This window comes from Xenia sp. Carnegie-2017, unplaced genomic scaffold (assembly GCF_021976095.1).
Source record: "Xenia sp. Carnegie-2017 unplaced genomic scaffold, XeniaSp_v1 HiC_scaffold_1, whole genome shotgun sequence".
Taxonomy (NCBI): Eukaryota; Metazoa; Cnidaria; class Anthozoa; order Malacalcyonacea; family Xeniidae; genus Xenia; species Xenia sp. Carnegie-2017.
This window is the reverse complement of record NW_025813402.1, coordinates 1,519,662-1,543,806: the sequence shown is the minus strand read 5'-3', so window position 1 is coordinate 1,543,806 and position 24,145 is coordinate 1,519,662. Positions and strand designations below refer to the sequence as shown.

The window sequence follows — 24,145 nt, the reverse complement described above, 5'->3', positions numbered from 1 at the left end:
GTATGGCTTTTTTTCTCAATTTTATTTGAAAATTTAATGTTTAAATTTGGAGAGCAAAAAGATTGTGATTAGATAAATACACGAAAAAAAGCTTTTGTAGAAATAATGTTAGTTTTGTAGAATGTCCATCATTTTACCACATGCCTTCTAATACATAATTTCACTTCAAATTTCTGTCTTACTATTTATAATTCTCTTTTATCATCAACGAGTAAAGACTGAGGTATGTCAATAAAATTCAGGAATATAATCAACTTTACATCGCTTTAGCTAACACCGTAATTTTTTCTTATCTGTATCCAGAATATTTCGCTGACGAAAGGTTTGAAATGTCTAGTTTTCATTTGGTAAGTTTATTAATATAAGATAAACTTTTTGTATTCTTGCGAAGTATTAATATTTCATTTTAGTCGAAAACTTGTGTTTTTGTTATAATAATTTTTTGATCTCTCTTTAACTCTTACATACATAAACAAATATTAAGTATTTGACCTGAACAAAAGATTGCTATGTATCTATTGTACAGTCCCTTTTTCCAATTTTTTTGTTTACATCACCGCAACAGACATCTTCGAATTTTGAAGCCAGTTATTTCACCATCGCAAAATGAATGATTCAAAGATTCTTTCTATAAATTTGTTGTGTTCAAGGTATGATCTTTTTAATGCCTAATTAGTCAATGGTTTTCGTCTTGTTGTTGAAAATATTTTACTTTTAACGAATTGTGGACATATGTTTCTACATTCCATAGACTCACTTATCAATCACTTGAGCTTTGTCTAACGTCCATTTATCAACTAAAAGTTGCCAGGCGTCCATTACGAACTCCTTAAAGTCGCTAATCATCAACATTTGGGCCTGTAACGTTCAATTTATTTTGTTTTGCCTTGGTTCTTGATTGCCGTTTCATCGAGGCTTTCAATAATATCTGCGATAATCGTCTTTTTTTCATTTATAAATGTCAATGCTGTAGATATCGTAAAAAATTATTTTCTTCGGTGAAACGGATTATTTCACTAGATCATTTATTTGTGGCTGTCTGGGTTTTTCATGGTCAATTTTTTTGCATACAGACGTGAAAATACTTGTTTCGAAAACACCTGCTCGCATGTCAAATGGATGTTGAATAATTTAATGTTTTCATTTTCGACTTGTCTACATGTAAAAATTTCCATCACGTTGCCATGACATTTTTATCAACACTGACTACATTTGAATGTCGAGCTTTTTAATTATTTCTTCTTGTGTTTGTTGTAGTTGCATGGAACTGATGGACGTTATTTTGATTGATGTCGACCTTATCTTGAAGTAATTCATCGCGTCATCTTTCATTGCTTCATGAGATGTAACTTTTTAAACCATCGTGGCTCGGTAAGTAACTGCCGTTTTAATAATCTCTTTCATTCTCATTGCCGTCATTAATTTTGTTTTAAATAAAGCAATGAATTTTTCCACGTAAAGCATTATTGTGTATTCTTCATTCTATTCATTGTAAGCAAGGAGTCTTACAGTTCAGTTGAAACAAGTTTTATATTTTCTATAAAATTTATCTATTTTTTGGATATTTTTATGTCTATGAGTAACCATTGCTCGTTTTGTATGAAGTATGGTCTTATATTGATGAAATATTGTCAAGGTATAGCTATAGGTTACAGACAGGTTATGTGTTACGTATGAACTATGATTTAGTAGTTTAGTTGGTTTGTCATTGAAGACAATGATTATCTTGTTACTATACCTGAGCACATCACAATAACGTGATGTTATTATCTATGATATTAAGATATGAAAGAATCTAGAACTGTGTTTTAAAATATCATCATAGTTCACAGTTGATCTTGTAGTTTGGTTGGTAGAACATTGAAGACAATGATTATCTTGTTACTATACCTGAGTACATCACAACAACGTGATGTTATTATCTATGATATTAAGATATGAAAGAAACTAGAACTGTGTTTTAAAATATCATCATAGTTCACAGTTTATGTTGTAGTTTAGTTGGTAGAACATTGAAGACAATGATTATCTTGTTACTATACCTGAGTACATCACAACAACGTGATGTTATTATCTATGATATTAAGATATGAAAGAAACTAGAACTGTGTTTTAAAATATCATCATAGTTCACAGTTGATCTTGTAGTTTAGTTGGTAGAACATTGAAGACAATGATTATCTTGTTACTATACCTGAGTACATCACAACAACGTGATGTTATTATCTATGATATTAAGATATGAAAGAAACTAGAACTGTGTTTTAAAATATCATCATAGTTCACAGTTGATCTTGTAGTTTAGTTGGTAGAACATTGAAGACAATGATTATCTTGTTACTGTACCTGAGTACATCACAACAACGTGATGCTATTATCTATAATATTAAGATATGAAAGAAACTAGAACTGTGTTTTAAAATATCATCATAGTTCACAGTTTATGTTGTAGTTTAGTTGGTAGAACATTGAAGACACTGATTATCTTGTTACTATACCTGAGTACATCACAACAACGTGATGTTATTATCTATGATATTAAGATATGAAAGAAACTAGAACTGTGTTTTAAAATATCATTATAGTTCACAGTTTATGTTGTAGTTTAGTTGGTAGAACATTGAAGACACTGATTATCTTGCTACTATACCTGAGTACATCACAACAACGTGATGTTATTATCTATGATATTAAGATATGAAAGAAACTAGAACTGTGTTTTGAAATGTCAGCATAGTTCACAGTTGATTTGTAGCTCAGTAGATAGAAGATTGTTTTACTATTTGAGATATTAACAAATCTTTGATCTCTTTGACCGATTATTTTTGAGGTCATTTGGGATTGGTTTTGTTTAATTAAGACCCTCAAAGCCAAAACGTTTTAATTAATAACGAAAAGAGCATGCTGACAGTTTCGTTTTTCAATTTCAAAAATGAGTAGATTATATTTTTGTCTGCGATAACGCGTTATTACATATTTCTCAATTCTTTGAATGCATTTTGGAAGCTTAGTAACCTGCTGAATTTGCTTAGTTTTTTGATTTCAACTTTCAGCACATGGGCTCGCGTAATTCAAGAGTTCATTCCATTGAAAACGATAGAAAACGTGATGTCACTCATATCTCTCCGTGTTGTGCAAGGTTTGTCTTGTCTATAATTTACCATGCTTTAATTGCGTCGACGACACAACCGGAAGTTTTGTAAAGTTTAATTAATTAGTCGTATTGTCTTTGTCTCCCGTTCTTATTTTAATCTAATGTTGTGCTTCTGTGTGTTGCGGTCCAGTATCGGTTTCTTGTTGGAAAAATTTCAGCAGACATTCGTGTTTGATTCAACTTCAACTTTGAGCTCGAAGTTTGACAGTTAGGTCTTCGAAATATGGAGAGGTAAGGTGGGGAGGGTCTTTAAAATGGTGTAGCTTCCTCAACTATAGTTGCATTAATCCTGGAGTTTACACGACAGAGAAAAAAGTGTAGTATTGCTAGCAAAAAATTTCGAAAAAAAAATTTCGAAAAAAATCAAAGTTTGATGTGTAACTTATTGAACAATAGTCCGGCAGTAAATATGGAGACTGAAGCATGATTCATTCTCCATGTATTTGCATAAAGTACTAACATATACTGATATGTATGTTGTCCTATCCATTTGTAGTGTTATATTCATTTTTTATTATTCAGGGAATAGGTTTTATTGCTATTTATAAATTTATACAATAGCTGTGTTGTTATATAATATCGTTATTTAACCATCGATGTTCTCTCATGAGAAACAGTTTCCATATAAAGAAGAAATTGATCTTTCTCATCGATCCATTTTTATGCATGAATGAATAAATTCATCCTATAGAAATGTCTCTCTTTATGAGTCCACATTTGCTTTCTGTATTACGTTTATATCTCTTCTTGCTTTTAGGCTAGAGATGTTATTTTGTCTTCGAATAATTTATTGAAACTAGTTAACATTCTATATCGGAAAGTCTGTTGAAAAGAAGAGATGTAATTATCTTTAAAGTTCGGGCAGCTGGCCATCTTATCTTGTCTGCATAAAACACACGAAATCCTGAGCTCAATAATTCTTTTATTTGCAGAGAATATTTTTGGATATCTTTGAAATATCAAAAAAATATGTTTCTCCATGCGTTAGAGCGAGATTTAAACTTGAAGCAAATAATTTTCGTTTAATTGTGAATAAATGACAGTTTCGTGCAGCGAAGATGTTATTTTTAAAGTAGACTTTGTTCACGTCATTTTTCTATCTCCTTCCCATTGGTTCATTTATTGTGAATTCGCTTATGTAATTATGAAACATAATGATGATGTATTAGATAATTCTCTTCTATCGCTCATTTCGTGTCAAATTATTACGTTGACCAATGAAAATCATTTTCAATCAGAGACGATTGTTGATATTTTGCCTCAAACAGCGCATTTGGTGAGGTTTGTAAAGAAAAAAATTTCGGCATCTGCTGTAATATATAGACACGATAAAGTTCAGTTTCGAGGGAGTCTACGATATTTCGAATTTAATGTGAAGAAGAATGATCTCATTTCCAGATGTCTTGTACCCGTGTAAAACGCATTTCAAGCCAACCTAAACATCGCTTCTGGAAAAATTTGTAAGCGCTGTTTTCTTCATAAAGGTTTTACTAATGTATTGTAACTTTTTACTTATGTTTTGGGATAAACACGTAGTAATCACGAAGCTTTTTCTTTTAAAGTTAACGACAATATGTAGTGAGTAATTAATAATGAACTTTCTATGATATTATTCACTGATGAAACTTAGAAAGCCGATTTTATATGTCTATTTTTATTGCTAGCTACATATTCAAACATTGAGTCGGCCTGTTTACTGTAAATAAGTCGATCATCAAACGTAGCCACTGATGTGTTCGTGTATATTTATATCTAAAAACAATATTTATCTATTTCAGCCCACGTTCTTGCCCACTTTTCCCTCAAAAGTGGCGGGAATAATCATACAGCAGCTTAAGATTCCCAAATATGCGTGATGTATATATTAACTCAAGCCTGCGAAGTTGCTCGGTCATCGTGACAGTACCAGGCGATTCTTAAAAGTTTTAAATGGTTTGTCTCTGGGCAACTTGTAATCAAAATATAGCATTTCAAGCGCGAAGAAAATTTATGCTTTAATTACACCCCCTGATGTTCGACGTTCAAAACCTGTCAAATTTAATTTTATTTGTATTGAATTTTTAGCTGTAAGTTTACTTTTTTAACCTTGAATTGCCTTTTCTTCGCATAAAATATTTAAAGTGGCGTCTTGTTAAGGGCTTTTTGCGCCTAGAATATCCACTTTAAGGTTAACGCGCCGATTAAGGCAAAAGAGGACTAAAGAGCTCAAAAGTGTTAACTTATTTGCCGTTATAAAGTTTAGTTCTTGGTTTTTGCGTTTAACTCGTCTTACTAGTTTTTACACAACCACAGTAATAACTGTTGTGTGGAATTTGTTACTGGTAAATCTGAAATAGTAATGTTTTCTGTAGGCAGTTTTTATTTATTTAATGCGTTGTCAATTTTTCCAATTTTTTTATTCTAACAGATGGACGTTGAACTTTAGTGCAAACAAACAGGTGGCAGCAGGAACATTCAGGTATATAGATGTATAATTTAGCATTCTTGTTGATGTATATGGACAAAATAGGGACATTTTCTCTTCCGTAAAATTGAATGTATAAAGAAACAATTTAGTTGACTATGTTGTTTGTATCTTTTGGCAGAATTAAGTGATAGAGCTATATAGGCCGTTACATTGGATCATTAATCAATAAGAGATGATCTTTACTGGATCTTTAGAAAGAGCAGTTTAGAACTGATAGAGATATCTAGTATAAATAATGTTAGTTTAGTTTAGGTTTTCTTCATTAGTAACACTGGATCAAAAAGAGATGATATTTACTGTATCTTTAGGAAGAACAGTTTAGAACTGATAGAGATATCTAGTATAAATAAAGTTAGTTTAGTTTAGGTTTCCTTCTGTAGTAGCAGTGGATCAATAAGAGATGATCTTTACTGTATCTTTAGTAAGAACAGTTTAGAACTGATAGAGATATCTAGTATAAATAAAGTTAGTTTAGTTTAGGTTTCCTTCTGTTGTAACACTGGATCAATAAGAGATGATCTTTACTGGATCTTTAGGAAGAACAGTTTAGAACTGATAGAGATATCTAGTATAAATAAAGTTAGCTTAGCTTAGGTTACGTTCTGTAGTAACACTGGATCAATAAGAGATGATCTTTACTGTATCTTTAGTAAGAACAGTTTAGAACTGATAGAGATATCTAGTATAAATAAAGCTAGTTTAATTTAGGTTTCCTTCTGTAGTAACACTGGATCAATAAGAGATGATCTTTACTGAATCTTTAGAGAACAGTTTAGAACTGATAGAGATATCTAGTATAAATAAAGTTAGTTTAGTTTAGGTTTCCTTCTGTAGTAACACTGGATCAATAAGAGATGATCTTTACTGTATCTTTAAGAAGAACAGTTTAGAACTTATAGAGATATCTTCTAGTATAAATAAAGTTAGTTTAGTTTAGGTTTCATTTTGTAGTAACACTGGATCACTAAGTGATGATCTTTGTTAGTTTTTTAAAAGAACAGTATAGAAATGTTGCATAATAATGCTGTCGGTTGATTGTGAATTCATTTTTTATAAATGTACATTTTTATGAACAGACCTACATCTCTCGAAGCTAGACAATGGGCGACCAACTTTGACGCTTTACTCGCTGACGAGTACGGACTGTTGATATTTGAAGATTTTTTAAAAAGTCAGCATTGCTCAGAAAATCTGAGCTTTTGGTTGGATGTTGAAAAATATAAGAAATTGAAAGGAGAAATGAGGAATTTTGAGGCCAGACGAATATACGAATCCTATATTTCCGATAAGTCTCCGACTGAGGTACATGTTTTGATGTATAGTCTTGGTTTTACCTTCGACAGTCGTTGATTCTTGTTTATGAATATTGTTTCAACTATATAGATCAGTTAAATGTAGATATGATCTTCGCACTTTGTTGGGACAATTCAAGCAATTGTCTCATGAACCTGAAAAATTCAGGTGACTCAACCCGCATTTAATTTCAAACACCGCACTGCATAAAACATTCTTTTATATAGATCAGTATCGACTCAAGAGCACGTACTTCCGTGGAAGCGCGGATGGATCAGCCAAATAGAGATACTTTTGAAGAAGCTCAACAACAGATTTATTATTTAATGAAAAGAGATTGTTTACCGAGGTTTTTAAAGTCGAAACAGTACCAACAACTGAGATGTCTTTAAAAACCTAAATTTTTGATTGACGCCTTTTCATTTCAAGAAATATGCGTCTGATGAAGCTCTATTTTATAAAGATTAAAGTCATGTTTTTTTTTTCTATCGATGATGCGAAATCTTAGTGAAGGCATTTGTAACATGTATTATCATAGAAAATCACTCCATAACTTTTAGATTAAACTTTTTTTCCACCTGGTCTGTCTGGCACGCAGTAATCATAAATTTTTCACGTTTTTATTTGAAGATGTAAGGAAATCAGTCTTATTGTAATAAATAATAAATATATCTTAACTAACTAAACAAATTCTAGCGTTGTATAAATTTCGTCCAATAAACCTTTGGAGCTAAAAATTCAACCGTTTGCGTATAGTAATTTTACGAAACTTCTCAAATAGACGTTAAAAATCTTTAAACAGGTAATTTATAAAAACTTGGTAAAATACGTCATGATTTTCTAATTTGTGGTTTTTCTCGTTGTGGGCTTCATTCCTCTTCTTCATTGCATATAAATAAATTTTATTTGTGCAGTTTTTACCATTCAGTAGATCATCTTGTGAGCAATCTTTACGCTGATGAAGAAACGATACGAGAAACGGTCAATGTTAGAACGACGAGATAGGAAAGGATTCCAAATTGGAAAGGTAGATTTCAGACCGTGATTGGTTACCATTTCTTGAGGTTATCTAAAACACTTTTCTCGATGGTACCGTGATCTTGCGTAAAGTTCGTTATAGTTGCCTGAGCTACCGCTGGATTGTTTATCTGCCGTCGCGAGGGCCTATATACAACCTTATTGGATGCAGGGCGTTGTCCAGGTATCTAAATGAACAAATGTGTTGTTTCACGGGATATTTTATGTCAACTATTATCCATTGAGATCCTAACTTACCACTCTAGCACTTGTCACAGTTAATCCGGATGCTTGATCAGTCACGTGATGTTGTGCTGTACTTCGCGTGATTGTTGCATGTTTCACTTGTGCAGAAATGGCTCTGCTTCTATTGACAGGGGGGCGTGAAGCCCGTTGGAAAATCTACAAGTAAAATATCTTAATGTTAAAGTTCACTTGCCATCGTTATGTATCGCAGTTGCCTTACTTTATCATCATCTCGAGTGAACGTTTTCAGAGGACTGGTACGAGTATGTCCTTCCTTCGTAATGGGCTGAGATTTGACCCTGGTCAACTTTTGTGTTGATAATGCAACATTTGTACTGTTACTTCTCACATTCTTCTCTTTATCCTCATGTGTCCCAATTGGTACCTCGGTGTAATCTTTATCCTCGTGTGTCCCTTTGTTTCCCTCTATCTTCATTTTATCCATATTCAAAGTTTTTGTACTTTCAACGTTTCTTTTCTTTTCTTCATCACATGTACTTTGTCCGTTCTTCAAATGTTTCTCCTCATTCTCAATTTCCTTTCTTTGTTTTCGTAGCTGTGTTTTCTTTTGTAGAATATCCTGAAGTAATGAACGCAAATTTCTTCAAAACTTCAAGATTGACCATTTTCAACAACACAAGGTTTACAAAATTTCATTGTTATGAAGATTAAAGTCAACTTTTGAAATTAAATGTATTATTAACAAAACATATCTCTTTCCCTTTAAGAACCAAACATAGGTTACATATTTGTAAATGTGGATCGTCCAGGTTGGTATAGTCCTGAGAAGGACTGTTTTTGTTGTTGTTGACTGACGTTTTGACAACCTTAGCGGTAGTCATCCTCAGAATCAAAATGTCAGTCAACAACAACAAAAACAGTCTTTCTCAGGACTATACCAACCTGGACGATCTACATTTACAAACATGTAACGACACTCTCAGTTTCAAACCATTTACTTCAAACATAGATTGTTAGAATTCACCCTTATACCTCATATAATTTCTTTCTGTATTCATCCACAGTGAGCTGTTGATCATCGCTCAAAGGTGGATGGACTTCATGTTCTATTATTGGTTCATCTGAGAAATTATGAAACCTAGAGACATATGGATGTCGCAAAACCTCTTTTGCCGAAGGACGTTTCTCAGGATTAAAATGAAGTAACTTCTTAAGCAAGTCTAGACCATCCACGGGTGCAGTTGGCAAAATGTCCTCCAACGATCTCCTTGGTTTGTTGAGCATTCTTTCAATGACGGATGAACCATAAGAAGATTGAATGCTTTCGATATCTGTTCATTGGTTGATGGTAAAATTATAAATCATGATCTTAGAGACATTTTAAAGTTAAATGAAATAAAGTGGTGTACGTACCCTGTCTCGATGGAAGTGGGATGGCTGCCATGATTCTCTCTATTTGATTGAGTGATGAAGTACCAGGAAAAAGAGGCTTTCCTAGAAATAAAACTTCATTAAGAAATTCTTTACCTTTTGTAAGCAATACTTAACTAAACAAACCTAATAAAATTTCTCCCAAAATGCAACCAAGTGACCACATATCAACACCCTTTGTGTACCTAACAATAAACAAGAATATTAAAGCAGAACAACATAAAAATTACAGTATAAAATGTTGACCATACTTTGGTGAAGCAAGAAGTATTTCTGGAGCTCGATACCATCTAGTAGCAACATAGTCGGTAAGACTAGGGTCGCCTGTTTCTAATTCAATACAACTTAACGATCGAGCCAGACCAAAATCACAAATCTTTGAAATTAAAATAAAACACAGGGTATGTTAATAAAATGCCTTCTTTCAATTAAAAAACTAGTTTCAATACCTTTACAAAGCATTCAGTGTCAAGTAAAACATTGCTTGGCTAAATAGACATAAAGCAGAATTTTATTGGAAACATTGTAAAAATATAATTATGTTATTGAGATAGAATACCTTTTGATCTCTGTGAATGACATTTCCTGAGTGTAAATAATGTGTTGCTTTGCACAGTTGGTATATTATATAGCGTTTGTGGATGTCTTTCAAAATGTTTCCTTTTTGATTACATTATGTAGATCTGTGTCTGTCAAGAAATATTTCCAAAAATCAATAATGTGAATGACAGCCAATTACAAAAATCACTTGTTAGTGTAACGTATACAAACCCATATATTCAAAGACCAAATATATATCTTTGTCATTCGTCGCTTTTATGACATTCAATAATTTAATTATATTTTCATGACTACCAAATTCCTAGTGTAGACACATACAACTCAATCAAATATAGTACATCATCAAACTGATTACATATCTTGTATGCTCACCTGAAGGAAGTAGATTTCTCTAAACGTGCGCTGGAAAAGAAAAAAGACAGAAATATAAGTCGTTAGAATGACAAAACAGCGTCAAATTTCCACGTTATAACTATGATTTCATTGTTAACATTGAACCAGAACACCTGTGCGTCTGTTTGGTTTCGAAAGGCGTCGAATATTTTTTTCACGGCAACAACTTCCCCTGTTTTTCTATCCACAGCTTTCCAAACTATTCCGTAAGCCTTCAAACAAGAAATCGTCATTGAAAAATATGATTTAACAATATGCCATTGAATCAGTATCAAAGACACAATGCACTTGTGTTGATTCATTGATGATTTAGCGTCATACCCCTTTGCCAAGGCGCTTTTTAATCTCATATTTTTCTGTGATGTGGCTTTCTATATCAGCACTCATTTTTTACCAAACTCTTCCACTATAAGATGAAGTTTTTTAATAAAAAAAGTCGTAATATTATTCTAACGTGATATGAATGTTGTTTCAAAGACACCGGTCGAACGCTGTGAGAATGCTCTCTTCTCATTGGTCAACCGTAATCATGACGTCTTCATTTTCTTCGCCGCCTGGCAGTTAGCCATGGCAACGACGCCACAATGTTTTCAATGCTATTAACTATTAACTAGTTATGTTAAAAATTATTTTTCACGAGTTTGACCAGCTAAGCCTCATTTATTGGTCGCATAGACATGTTTCTGGGAAGGAATTTTATCTATTCAAGCTATTTTTTCATGTATTCATCTAGTTTTGATTTACCTAAATTGAGCAGTCAATTTTTTTATATCAAAATTCAACCACGTGGTACGTCAAATGAGGAAGTCGTTATATTGCCGTAATTTTGTATTTGTAAGACTTTAATCTTCGCTGTCATTCTAAGGAAAATCCTTACGTAAAATTTAAGTTTGCATCAATCATAGATCTCTACGGTATAAATGGACATAATACCACATTTCTTATCAAATTATAAGCAATCTTGAATGTTTTATGTAAATACGAACAACAATGGCTGAACACGTAGCTGGGAAAAAAAGGTATCGCTGAAATTCTTGTGGTGATTTAAAAATGTAATGCGAGATTTTGAAGGAAATAAATTGAAGAAAGACGCATTAACCATGTGTATCAAAACTGTTAATTTCTAAAGGAATTACTAAGAAATGAATGCTATTTTTACTAAAGATACTACACTGATGATGAAGATTACAGAATATTAACATACATCAACAAAGTTAAGAAGAGTGCCAGTGGCGAGAGTTTGGGCTTACAAGGGAGGGTAATCTGGATTGATATGATGAAAAAAAATGTAATTTTATGCTCTTTGGTTCTTGAGCTTTGATTTGCACTCAGAAATTATGTAATTACTATAATTTTTTCGTAGATACTGCCTGGTAGATCATGGAAGAGTTTAAGAAACAGATATGAAAATTACCTCAAGAAGATTGAACTAACAACCAGTGGTAATTAAACTTAATATTTAGGAATAAACTCACATCATCTCTAAATTTCTTGAAAACTCAAGCGTAATTTGAAATTTCATTTTAACAGAAAAAAACATATGTTTTTCATGGCTTCTGCAACCTTGAGTTTGGTTTTGATTGTCAAAAACACATTTTTAACTGTCATTTTTGTAATCTCTTGATAACAGATGAGGAAGAAAGTGAGAAAGAAGAAATAAAAGAAGAAAAAATTGAAGAAGTCCAAAGTTAGCTTTGGTTCCAAGAATTGAAGTGAATCTTTTGAAACCCTTAGAGGTTGCTGCTTATGAGAAGAGGCAGCCAAAATCAACAGGTACGTTTAAAGAAATTGTGAATTGTTATTGATTACCATGACCAATATGAAAATATGTGTCTTTCCAAGGAAACGGTCATGTGTTGGTTATACATTTTACGGGAAAACATTTGAACCATCTTTCAAATACTTTTATTGTCGAAATGAAATGAGAACGATTTATTAATGAATACTTTATCTTGTTTTATAGTGACTGAAGAGGAATCTACTTCTTCTCAGGAGGTAAACACGCTTTAAAGTAACCTCAAGAATCAGAGATTTTTTGAATGAATCATTAAATTTCTTTCCATACATTTCTATTTTTAGAGCATTCTCAACAAAGAGGAAACATTTAAAATGTTGAGACATACGGAATTACCTCCCTGCGCCTTTGATATTGACAGCAATGTCACCATTTATTGTATGTTGACAGTTGATATTTAGGGTCAGACAATGCATAGCGGAGATGTCGGTTTTTAAAACATTCATGAATGATTATATTATTTATAACAACAATGTAGAAAACATAGAGGGTGTTCGTGATTTCACAGGATTTATTAATGAATAATTTGTATTGTTTTATAGTGACCGAAGTGGAATCTACATCTTCCCTTGAGGTAAATTAAAGTGTAATTTCAAGACTCACAAATTTTGTAAATGAATCATTAAATTTTCTTTCCATCCTCTTTCTACTAGAAGAGCTTTTTGAACACAGAAGAAATATTTAAGATGTTGAAAAATACAACATTACCTCCTTGTGAATTTAATATTGAAGGTAATGTCTTCATATATATTGTAAGTTAATGCGTGATGTATTTAGTAGATTGGGGATGACAGTTGATATTTAGGATAAGACAATACATAGTGGGGATGTCAGTTGATATTTAGGGTAAGACAATACATAGTGGGGATGTCAGTTGATATTTAGGATAAGACAATACATAGTGGGGATGTCAGTTGATATTTAGGATAAGACAATACATAGTGGGGATGTCAGTTGATATTTAGGATAAGACAATACATAGTGGGGATGTCAGTTGATATTTAGGATAAGACAATACATAGTGGGGATGTCAGTTGATATTTATAAGACAATACATAGTGGGGATGTCAGTTGATATTTAGGATAAGACAATACATAGTGGGGATGACAGTTGATATTTAGGGTAAGACAATACATAGTGGGGATGTCAGTTGATATTTAGGATAAGACAATACATAGTGGGGATGTCAATTGATATTTAGGATAAGACAATACATAGTGGGGATGTCAGCTGAAATATCTTATTGTCACAGTTGTCAATGATGAAAAGTCTTGCACTGGTAAATTTAACTTATTTCTTGATTAGATAATTTGGCGCAAAAAATTTCGGAGTGCAGAGTCAACTGGTAATAAACCTTAAAAAACGTATTTGACTGGGAATATTGTTATATTTTAGATTTGTAGTACTTATGGTCTTTCTTTTAAAGACTAAGAGGAAAAAGTATTTGAACAAGTGCAAGCATCTTCTCTATGTGGAAAACATGGAAGTTAAATCGGTTGCTGACCAAAGAAAATGTTGTGTGATGAAAGAAAATTGGCGAAGGGCAAAGACATGAGAATGGAAAACAAATATTCTTCATTCTCATCATTTCATTTCTCATCTCATAAACAGTTTGTATGATAGTCAGTCGAGGCCGTAAAGATATGTGAATAGGCAAGGTGTTGTGAAGTCTGTGTTTTTGTGTTGGAGTCTGAATATCAAATTATGCAAAAAATTGGGGCGGGGCATGGGCATGGCTTGGGCATATTTGCTGAAAACATTAAAAATTCATCGGTGAAATTTACCTATAGAAGAACAATTTTTGCCTACAAACGATGATTGAAAGATCTGGAACTTATCGAGAATCCATCTGATGGTAACAGCTCTGTGATTAAAATTAACCTGGTTCACCAGGACACACCACCATATATGAAACTTCCCTATTGACACTAAAAAAGTTTAGCCATTTTTATTGTATGATCATTACATTTTCACAAACAAAAAGGTAATTGTTCATTTTACAATATTTTAGAGGAGTTAGAATGAATTACAAACAATAATTAAAAGCTCGGCTGTATTTTCCCCTCTTCTTATAGATGTTGCATCTAACAACCTGAGGATATATTTTTGCCTTCAACATTTCAGGAAAAACGAACATGCTAAACCTTGACCAATACATGAAATATGTTATACTGTTATAGGAAATTTTGTTGACTTTGTTAAATTATTAAATAATTTATGTTATATTTGATGTTTTATTACAATAAAGAATATTTTTTTCGTAATATAACAACGAAAGCTCCCCACCAGGTCGTCATTGCGTGGGAGTTAGTAGGGTTGGGGAGGGGTAGGTCGCCGTAGATGTTCACGTGTTGGAATAATCCCGTAGGTGACAAACTCGCATATGTAATAATACTCCTTGAGTGGGTAGTTCGCCATTTTTTATTTTGTACCACTTTAAAAATGGGTGTACAAGTTGATGTTAAAAAACCAGGAGACGGTACGCATTAATTGCTTGTTTATGACAACATATTGTTCGTGGATATTTTTATATTTTTGATGTACTTTTCTACCTTTTAGGCAAAACTTTCCCCAAAGTAGGACAGACTGTAATTGTTCATTATACAGGTTGGTTTTAAGTTCAATTAATGTATGAAAGGCCATATATTAGGAGAAAAGTCGCCCTTCCAGCTTGAATGTTGCAATTTTTATAATCTTGCAATCATGGGAAGGTGCAATGAAATGTGAAATAATCAACATGGAGACATTTCTTGTTGGTTACTAAAAATGAGGATGGGTACACATTTACATGAGAATGAGAAATGAAATTTAAAGGATTTTATTTTAGGTTGTCTTCAAAATGGAAAAAAATTTGATTCATCTCGTGATAGAGGAAAGCCATTCAAGTTCAAGATAGGAAAGGGTCAAGTCATTCGGGGTAACCAGTTTGGATGTGAAATGAATAAATTTTAAGTTCTATTGCAATTAAAGTGTAACAATTATCCTGACTTTTTAGGATGGGATGAAGGTGTAGCTCAGGTATTGACTTGTATTTATTTATAAAATTCTATGTTTTGCGACATTTTGTTTATCTCATCATGTTTGTTGTAGATGAGTGTTGGTGAGATAGCTACATTAACATGCTCACCAGATTATGGTTACGGTTCACGAGGACACCCCGGTGTATATCCTTTAGTAAATATTCATATTAAGAGCTTAAACCACCACCTTGAGAAATTATGACCATGTGCACTAAATCTATTGCGTACATTAGAATCCTTAACCGTTCACCACTATCCCTCCAAATGCAACTTTAATTTTTGATGTGGAGTTTTTGGGTATTGAATGAAATGCGGAAGAATCCCACTGATCGAGTTTTGTAGAAAGATTTTTTTAATTTGCTATTTACAAGTATATTAAATTTGTAAGACTTTCCAGTTTTATTGATACAGTAAATATTCAAGTACAGGTTCTGGTAGTGGTAATTTTAGACAGAACAAATTTCTTAAATTTTTTACACCGAGACAATGGCGAACAACACTTCTACATTGCGCTTGCAAACTTCTTGGATTGGATGCTATAGAAATTAATAAACGGCTTCATTGATGAACAAAGCTCAAAAAAAAACGACAAGAAGCATCTTACAAATATTAATTGGTGTCAACAACATCTCTCTGTTGTCTGGAAGAATCATTGGTGAAAATGAAACAGGAAGCAATGACTTGCTTTCATAATCCACATCAGATGTCCTTGTGAATTTCATCAACTGAAAAAAGGTCAGGTTTACTTGTTTATTTACTCAAAATAATGACTTCAAACATTATTACCTGGTCATCAAAAGGCATCACCAATATCCCGCCTACTTTGAGCAAAGACTTCATGTAATCTTTGTACTGTGCGCTCACTTCTGCCCCACAATACACTCTGTCATATTGGCGATAGTCAGGGTTCAAACATAAACCATTTCCATGAATGTACACAGGGTTACAAAACTCCAATCCATAAATATGTGGCATGCATTGCTTCAGAAATAAATTCGTTTTATCTTCTGCAAAAGTTATAAGATTTTTGCATATCTCTATACCGTGATTGGTTCCAGTACCATTAAGCAGTAGACCGGCTATGGTGGATAAATATCCTGTACCACTACCAATGTTCAGAAATGACAGACCATCTTTCAACTGCAGACCTTCCAGGGCTTCACAATAAATACAAGGAGCCGACAAATGAACATCACCATTCTTGTAAGCCAAATCTCTATATGCCAGACTTTCTCTACATTCTGGGAAATAAAGCCCTCTGTCTACTGCACGTAACGCAAACATGATTTCGGGTGATTTGATGTAACCCACATCGCGAAGTTTATCAATCAAATCATTATTGTCGACCCCAACACTTACATACCCTCCCATCCTGTAACAATCATACAATGTTCTTAATCGTTCCGTTTTCAACACAAAGTCAACAGTATGTTGCAAATTCAACCCTTATAAACTCCTTAATGACAAATATTTCATGTTCACAAGGTTTCTGGCAATTTGTTGATCAATCTTACAGTTTATTTCTGAGCTAAACATCTAAAATTAATAATAATTTATTCAAAATGGCTACTGAAATTAGGCTTTAATTAGCAAGGCAAGTAATATTTCATGGGAGTTAATTGCCAACGGAATGTGACTAATGTTTACTTAGATAGGAAGGATTTATGATTTATCGTGCTTAATGTGACCTATTTCGAAGGAATTTTCATGAAAAAAAACTACATGACACTGATGACTGCTGTGAATTATTATTAACGAGAGAAAGTTAAATTTTAGTTGACCGAGGAAGGCCGAAATATCGATTTGTAAAGTAGCCTTTCCTGTTTTCATGGTGATGATTTTCGATTTCAATCTTGCAAATACAGGAAGTCGATAATCGTCCGTAAGATCAGTACACGTAGATGTAAATGTCAAAAGCGATACTAGGATCTCCTATTATTCCATTATTGAACGAATAATATCTTCCTTTAAGCTAGTTTTAATTAATTAATAACAAAAATGGATGATTAATACGCTTTATCGCGTTTCTTGCACACAAGGACAAAGTCATTTTCAGTATCATATCTACCGTTTATCAATGACTTATCGTCGTTTCAATTCATTTCAATACATCACCAACTTCTTAGAATTTTCCAAGTCTCACAAGTCTCAAAAACAGCATCGAATAAAAATCAATTGAACAAGAATAATAGTACAATGTATTGTTAGTGCAGTTAGACTTTAATTCACACGTCACTTGGAAATGAACTTTGTATGTAGGCTATGTTTATGAAATACTGAAAACTGTGCTATTATTACATCGAAAAGGTACAAAGTTTTAATGAGATTGATTGTAAAATATAAGTGGTTAGTGCACACAGTTCAATCGTTCATTCTCTGCTCATGGATTGTCCAAATGGCGCCTTCACACCCATCTCTTGAGCTTGCTGCATTAGCGCACATCCAGCACAGCAACAAACAGTAAGAAGATCTTCCCCTGCACTGCCAGGAATTCCTTTCTGTTCGCGAACTTTGCCACGATTTGAACAGATAGCATACAAATTCAAATAAGGAACCATCATTGCTAAACCACAAAGCAGGCAGTCGTCGCCAGCAGCTTCGGCTGTCTTTCCCATAGTGTAACATGGCACACAGTACGTTGTAAGACATAACAAGCAGTCGTCAAAGCAGCCAAACAAACCGTGAGTGAATTGACCTGACATTTTTCTTTCGACTGAATAGAAGCTATTTTATCCCAAAATGACTTACGCCTCGCCTCTCTGCAATCTTCACAACAACACAATTACGTTGACACGACACTTTAAGGAATGAGGAAACGCTTTGAGCACGTGACTGGTAGTTCGCGCATTCTCATTGGCTCAAACATCTAATTCAATGGTATCCTTCAACAATACGCATGAAGGTATGAACCCACCTCTGACCCACCTTGCCTTCACAGCCAGCATGACGCACGACGAAGATAAACACAAAAAATTGTTTATGAATAATTGAGTAAGAAAACAAAATAAATAGAATTGGGAATGAAATATACTTCAACACACCTCAACTTAACGTTTTTCCAATAGAACATGTAAGTTGTTCTTAAGAATGTTTTATGCAGTGCGGTGTTTGAAATTGCCCAGCAAAGTGCGAAGATCATATCTTCATTTAAGTTGTTCTTGTTAGTCAGGGGGGTGTGTGTCGACATTTTTCAAAATATTTAAACATTTCTTAAAAGCCGATAGAAAATCCTATTATTGGGAGTTAAAAATTTTGATCCTAAGCCCTAACAACAAGCTATCAGGATCTCATTTGACAATGTTTCATACGTCAGGCGTTTGTGTAATGGTTAGAGATTTTACAGAAAGAAAAACAGGAAACGAAGGTCAAAGACACTAATTTTAATGTTTATCGAAAAGATTGGCATTTTGTCAACAGGCCATACTCCAAATCACGTTTTTCCCTTGGTTCATTTCGAGGTGATTCATTGGTAAGTACTATAAAAACACTGTTATAATATTACATTGTTCTAAACTCAAAGCAAGACCATTAATATACTTGCGCGCAGCGCACTAAAATCTTAAATGATGAATTTCTGAAACAAAGACCATTTGGCCAAGCAACTAAAACGCGTGTCTTTGCATCACCTTCGTTTATGCGCAACCTGGTTTCATTTGATTTCACGATAGTATTGTTAGGTGTATGTTGAAATATTAATAAACAATATTAATGGGCGATTGACTACGATAGCCCACGCATTTTTTGATGTCTGAGTATAAACGTACACCCTGTCTGACCAAGTATGTTTATACTTATTTTTAGTATTCTGTGGACTTGAATTATGGGAAAAGATCAGAGTAAACTGACGCCACAAAACCTGAAAGAGTTATCTCAGCGCACGGAGTTCACGCACAAAGAAATAAAATCTTTCTACAAAGAATTTCGCAAAAAGAGTAAAACTGGATCAATGAAATTGGATGAATTTAAAAAGCTTTATTCAACATTTTTTCCGGCGGGAGATTCATCCGAGTTTGCTCAGCATACGTTTCGCGTCTTCGATGCAAACCAAGATGGGATTTTAGACTTTCGCGAATTGATTGTCTCGCTGTCTGTGATGCAGAGAGGTACGTCAGATGAAAGGTTAAAATGGGCATTTAATATGTACGATGTCGATGGAAATGGCTTTATCACAAGGTTAACTTTCATATTCCCGTATTATACGACTATTATTTATAATAATTCCGAGTTCGAATACAACTCCTTTACAAATGTTTTATTTAGAGAGGAGCTTCTTGGAATCTTGAGAGCGATTCAAAAGCTTTCGGGAAAATATGACGATGACCAATTAGCAAAAGAGATGACCGACGATATATTTAAACGAGTTGATAAGAACTCAGATGGCGTTTTATCTTTGGATGAGTTCATTGCAGGGGCAGAAGATGATAACGATTTGGCGGACATGTTGAATAATTTATGATGCTTCATGGTCATAATTTAATTTTTAATTTTTTCACCAGATCAGAATTCTTGTTTTTCGCGATGTAATGTTCAACATATGAGCAAGACGGAGAGACCTGTACGTTCAACGATGCCATGTGTTCAAATGCAAACTAAAAAATTAAAATATACCGTTGAATAATGATTCTAAAACTAGAGAAGTGAACAATGTACAAAACGGTATCATAATCACCTTTACTAACTCAGCAGCAATCCCTTTCCTCGATATGCACTAGGTACACCAGTATGGTAAAAATCAACTGTATTTTCTTTATCGTCGAGATATTTATATTGTAGTACAGCCTTTTCTGAAACAAAATTACGGTTTATGTGACTACCTGTACAAGTATATTAGTAACAAAAATGACAACAATAAAACGATAATAACGATGTTATGTAGCTGGTAGTGTACCGTCTTTCAAATTAATGTAAAATTCACCATCAACTTCATTATGCAATATTTCGTAATCCATGCCTGCATTCGTGGTTTTAGTACTAAAATAACGACTCGTGTATCGAACTGAAACAGAGTAAAACATAACATTTAAAATCCTTCTATGTGGACGCCATTTTATAAACTTCATTATTCAAGATTCGCGTCGATAATCACGCGCGCCTCGTGTTTTTTTCAACGAAGTAAATTTTCTATCATTTTGACAGTTGACATGTTTTCTTGCAAATTCGCTCTTTTGAAACCTCTTCTTCGCAATATTTTGCGTCTCAATGGCATTTAGGTTGTAAAGAATAGTAGCAAGCGTCTATATATCGTTATGCTAACATGGTGGCGTTCTTAAAGTGATAAAGAAAGAGGGTTATAGCTAGCGAGGATACTTGAATGGACGCAGTCAGCACACAGGCTTTATGGTAAGTATTGTCTTTTTACAATAAAAATTGTCTTTGCTTTCTGAAGTTGTACTGTCAATAACAATTAACAATTTATTGATGTAATGTCAAATCGCCAAATCTGTTTTAACCAACTGTGATACATTTTGTCTCCCTAAAACCATATAAATTGTTGACAAGAAGAGTTTTCAAGCTTCAATGCTGAATGATGTTTTGTGATTTTTTAGGATCAATTAAGTTCAAGAAAAATCATAAAGAAAAAGGTCAAGATAAGATTTAAAATCAAGGTTAGCAGAAAAACTGTTGACATTCGGAATAGGATTGTGCTTAGGCAGGGTTTGTTGTCTTAGGGAATAGGTTAAAAGGCAACACAGTTAATTTAGCATGATCAAGAAGACGTTTTTTGAAATTCAAACTAGAATTATGAGGCCTAAAGTAGAGTTTTAGTATTGTAGTGAAAATAGAGGCTAAGATAAAGATTATAAGGCCAAGTATTCGAGATAAGTTATTTATAGTTAGGAAAATGGTTGTTTTGTGCACTTTCTTGTGGTGGTAGAGATAAACTTATGAAAGCATTTGTGCTAAGGATTGAATTTTTTTTAAAGTCTACAATTACACCATAGGACTTACATACAGCATGCACTTTTGTAAGAACAGGCTGTTTTGCTTTCAGTACTATGAACTTTGTTCAGGATTCATATTTCAATATAAACAGCGACTTTTCATGTTTCAGCTTGAATAATGTGAAATTTGTATCATGTATAATTTTACAATGTAGATTGCATGAGGTCTGGTATTATGAAAGTCATTTCCCTGCATTCGACATTTCTTTATGTATTTCAGAAAATCAGTGTAGGTAGGGCTGTATTTTAGTTTCATAATTTCAATATATATCTATAAAGACTTACTATTTGCTATTTTTCTTTATAAAATGAACACAATGAAATGTTTGTGCTGATTGGTCTAGAGCAATGCAAAACTCAACTGAGCTCAACCAATCAAATCAATCAAAACAATCAATCAGACAAAGAGAATTTGCAAATCCATCATGAATACATTTTAGAGGAAAAATTTTTGTTTTTTTCACATAATTGTTATTTTATAAAAGAAATAAAATTTTTGTGTTTGCACTGGCTTATGCAAATCTTGGAGACATTCGTGAAAACCCTCGAGCATGTGCAAACCTTGACCTTTGGTCTCGGGCTTGCACTGATCTGCTCTCAAGTTCTCCCAAAGGTCTCCTCTGTTTGCATAAGCCTGTGCAAACACAGTAAACATCTTTCATTTCTTAATTAATTTTTGCCAATAAGGTATGATTCAAGTAAACGCTTTTCAACATTTTTTATTTTCTATTGTTACATTTTTTAAGTTTTTTTTTAAAAAGTCAACTAATGTGAAGGAGAAAGAGTTTAGTCTTTGGATGAATTGAAAAGCCCGTTTTGGTTTTCTAAGTTCATTTTTATTAAATCACAGTGTCATAACGAAAGTTACCCTTCTCGGAATATATATTTGTCAATGTAATGATAGCCATGCTTGAAAACTTCCAATCAAAGCTTTCACTTGAATAAATGAAGATCATGAAGTAAAAGAAGCATTAAAGTGACGAAGAATTTATAGCTACTGTCTTTTAATGTCATATACTTTCTATAGATGTCTATATCCGGAGAACGGTAACCAATGCTCAACGCAGCAGCTTCTTGGACATCCTTTTATCCTCTCCAAATCTCATGTCGCGCGGTTTAAGCAATAACATCACTCCAGACAAGCCCGACGCTACAAAAGATCAAGGGAGAAATCAAAATGGCTGTGATGATGGACATGAGTCTCCTTATTTGATGCCTATGCCTTTCGGCTACGCTGCGAGAAATTCAAGAGTTCTGAATGAATTTGAAGCGTTGCAAATGCTTGGAAAAAGGAGGGTTTCGTTCACTTGTCAATTTGTCTTTTTATTACATAAATCGTTTAAATAGACGGTAATTTGGTCACGCGAAGGAATTTTGTAAGCCAAAAACATGGCGGATTTTGGTGGTCAAAGTCAGCGGAGAGACGCGGGCTCATGAAATAAAATTTTTGTCGCCCACCCTGATTTGACCACCACGATTGCGAGTATAGAAAATATCAAAACTATTTATTTTCCTAACATAAACACTTTTAGTTTGAATGAGTGTTAATGTTTTAATGATGATCGTCCAGCTGAGAAGGACTGTTTTTGTTGTTGTTTACTGACGTTTCGACAACCTTAGCGGTAGTCATCTTCAGAGTCAAAATGTCAGTCAACAACAACAAAACAGTCCTTCTCAGGACTATACCAACCTGGACGATCTACATTTACTAACATGTAACGATACTCCCGGTTCAAACCATTTACTTCAAACATAGATTGTTAGAATTCACCCTTATACCTCATACAATTTCTTTCTGTATTCATCCACAGTGAGCTGTTGATCATCGCTCAAAGGTGGATGGACTTCATGTTCTATTATTGGTTCATCTGAGAAATTATGAAACCTAGAGACATATGGATATCGCAAAACCTCTTTTGCCGAAGGACGTTTCTCAGGATTAAAATGAAGTAACTTCTTAAGCAAGTCTAGACCATCCACGGGTACAGTTGGTAAAATGTAGACAACCTTAGTTTCGAAACGTCAGTCAACAACAACAAAAACAGTCCTTCTCAGGACTTTATTAACCTGGACGATCATCATTTACAAGCACATAAACACTTTTTTAAAATTTTATTTATTAAACTGCCAACTTCTGTGGTTTGCGGATGCTGAAATAGCGACAGAAAAGGAAACATTTCTTGACTCTGGAAAGTAGCACAGTATTAGTTTTACTGTTTTGTTTATAACACGATACTTGAAGAGTGTTTCTACTACTAAGTTTTAATTTAAAGTTATTTTGGTCCAGTCTTGTTTGTTCTTCACTTAATCGCTCGCCAGACGTGGCGAAGCTGTCAATTTTTATGGAGTTTTGCATCCATCTTGTATCATGATCAAGGCATCAAGCTAAACTCTCCTGATTTGAAATGAGTTTACCTCCCAAAAATGGGGCATAATTTGCTCATGTTTCTTTTTTAAGATGAAGGGAAAGTTTACAACAGAGTTGTGTTGAAATTGAATGCAGTGCCATGCAAAATTAATGAGAACTATGGTATATGTTGTATAATAAAAATAACTATTAAACTGTTTGCCTGCTCAATTTGACTGACTGTATAGTGTAGACAATTATAATGGCATTGGAAAGTTGGATTTATGCAAACAATTTTAAAGTACTACTTAGCGTTTCTGTAAATGAAGTTTTTCTTTTTTGTAGCTCTTCTAGTTCAACATACTTTCTTTATGAGTTTTCAGTAGATTTATCAGGTAATGATAATACACTTATGATACTTATCCATGGTAAATTTTCAGTTGACTTATGTCGTAGGAATGAAGCAAACATTTTATCGCTCCTTAGGAGCATTTTAACACAGATTTATCCATTTGAG

General features: G+C 33.5%; 6 protein-coding genes and 2 long non-coding RNA genes across 14 annotated transcripts; 5 read left to right on the top strand and 3 right to left on the bottom strand.

Annotated features, from left to right (window-relative positions):
• Positions 1 to 331: 331 nt before the first annotated feature.
• On the top strand, positions 332 to 7,656 carry LOC124454297 (regulator of G-protein signaling 13-like). 5 transcript variants are annotated; one of them, XM_047005212.1, is made up of 6 exons: positions 332 to 347; positions 1,258 to 1,371; positions 3,054 to 3,139; positions 5,562 to 5,612; positions 6,698 to 6,923; positions 7,142 to 7,656. In XM_047005212.1, the coding sequence occupies exons 2-6, from the start codon at positions 1,339 to 1,341 to the stop codon at positions 7,304 to 7,306; spliced, it is 561 nt and encodes a 186-aa protein (XP_046861168.1). In that variant the 5' UTR covers positions 332 to 347; positions 1,258 to 1,338; the 3' UTR covers positions 7,307 to 7,656. The 5 variants fall into 5 exon arrangements, with proteins under 5 accessions (XP_046861168.1, XP_046861231.1, XP_046861104.1 ...); XM_047005275.1 differs by lacking the exon at positions 332 to 347 and adding an exon at positions 593 to 650; XM_047005148.1 differs by lacking the exon at positions 332 to 347 and having other exon boundaries at positions 1,228 to 1,371.
• On the bottom strand, positions 7,519 to 11,023 carry LOC124453931 (extracellular signal-regulated kinase 2-like). Its single transcript, XM_047004781.1, is given in 14 exon segments — positions 7,519 to 8,119; positions 8,190 to 8,333; positions 8,398 to 8,757; positions 9,171 to 9,469; positions 9,552 to 9,632; positions 9,696 to 9,754; positions 9,821 to 9,945; positions 10,019 to 10,057; positions 10,129 to 10,232; positions 10,235 to 10,258; positions 10,341 to 10,431; positions 10,503 to 10,532; positions 10,637 to 10,735; positions 10,845 to 11,023. Coding segments are annotated over 14 exon segments (1,677 nt in total). The 5' UTR covers positions 10,911 to 11,023; the 3' UTR covers positions 7,519 to 7,963.
• A 310-nt stretch (positions 11,024 to 11,333) lies between these two features.
• Positions 11,334 to 12,169, top strand: LOC124444357 (telomeric repeat-binding factor 2-interacting protein 1-like). The gene is made up of 3 exons (XM_046994991.1): positions 11,334 to 11,542; positions 11,688 to 11,811; positions 11,887 to 12,169. The coding sequence occupies exons 1-3, from the start codon at positions 11,514 to 11,516 to the stop codon at positions 11,971 to 11,973; spliced, it is 240 nt and encodes a 79-aa protein (XP_046850947.1). The 5' UTR covers positions 11,334 to 11,513; the 3' UTR covers positions 11,974 to 12,169.
• A 2,534-nt stretch (positions 12,170 to 14,703) lies between these two features.
• Positions 14,704 to 15,766, top strand: LOC124444265 (peptidyl-prolyl cis-trans isomerase FKBP1A-like). Its single transcript, XM_046994878.1, has 6 exons — positions 14,704 to 14,798; positions 14,879 to 14,926; positions 15,147 to 15,236; positions 15,315 to 15,337; positions 15,410 to 15,483; positions 15,593 to 15,766. Exons 1-6 carry the CDS (start codon positions 14,762 to 14,764, stop codon positions 15,645 to 15,647), a joined length of 327 nt encoding a protein of 108 aa, XP_046850834.1. The 5' UTR covers positions 14,704 to 14,761; the 3' UTR covers positions 15,648 to 15,766.
• On the bottom strand, positions 15,674 to 17,569 carry LOC124443962 (protein-L-isoaspartate O-methyltransferase domain-containing protein 1-like). The gene is made up of 3 exons (XM_046994551.1): positions 16,126 to 17,569; positions 15,944 to 16,064; positions 15,674 to 15,875 (listed from the first exon to the last, which is right to left on the bottom strand). Exons 1-3 carry the CDS (start codon positions 16,708 to 16,710, stop codon positions 15,739 to 15,741), a joined length of 843 nt encoding a protein of 280 aa, XP_046850507.1. The 5' UTR covers positions 16,711 to 17,569; the 3' UTR covers positions 15,674 to 15,738.
• A 766-nt stretch (positions 17,570 to 18,335) lies between these two features.
• On the top strand, positions 18,336 to 20,214 carry LOC124444053 (neurocalcin homolog). 3 transcript variants are annotated; one of them, XM_046994788.1, is made up of 3 exons: positions 18,414 to 18,808; positions 19,141 to 19,512; positions 19,600 to 20,214. In XM_046994788.1, exons 2-3 carry the CDS (start codon positions 19,160 to 19,162, stop codon positions 19,793 to 19,795), a joined length of 549 nt encoding a protein of 182 aa, XP_046850744.1. In that variant the 5' UTR covers positions 18,414 to 18,808; positions 19,141 to 19,159; the 3' UTR covers positions 19,796 to 20,214. The 3 variants fall into 3 exon arrangements, with proteins under 3 accessions (XP_046850615.1, XP_046850744.1, XP_046850680.1); XM_046994659.1 differs by having other exon boundaries at positions 18,336 to 18,808; positions 19,141 to 20,214; XM_046994724.1 differs by lacking the exon at positions 18,414 to 18,808 and adding an exon at positions 18,851 to 19,018 and having other exon boundaries at positions 19,141 to 20,214.
• On the bottom strand, positions 19,453 to 20,414 carry LOC124444446. Its single transcript, XR_006947963.1, has 2 exons — positions 20,009 to 20,414; positions 19,453 to 19,928 (listed from the first exon to the last, which is right to left on the bottom strand). It is a non-coding gene; the product is annotated as an uncharacterized LOC124444446 (long non-coding RNA).
• A 43-nt stretch (positions 20,415 to 20,457) lies between these two features.
• Positions 20,458 to 22,713, top strand: LOC124444514. The gene is made up of 3 exons (XR_006947970.1): positions 20,458 to 20,679; positions 20,886 to 20,945; positions 22,309 to 22,713. It is a non-coding gene; the product is annotated as an uncharacterized LOC124444514 (long non-coding RNA).
• The last annotated feature ends 1,432 nt before the right edge of the window (positions 22,714 to 24,145 follow it).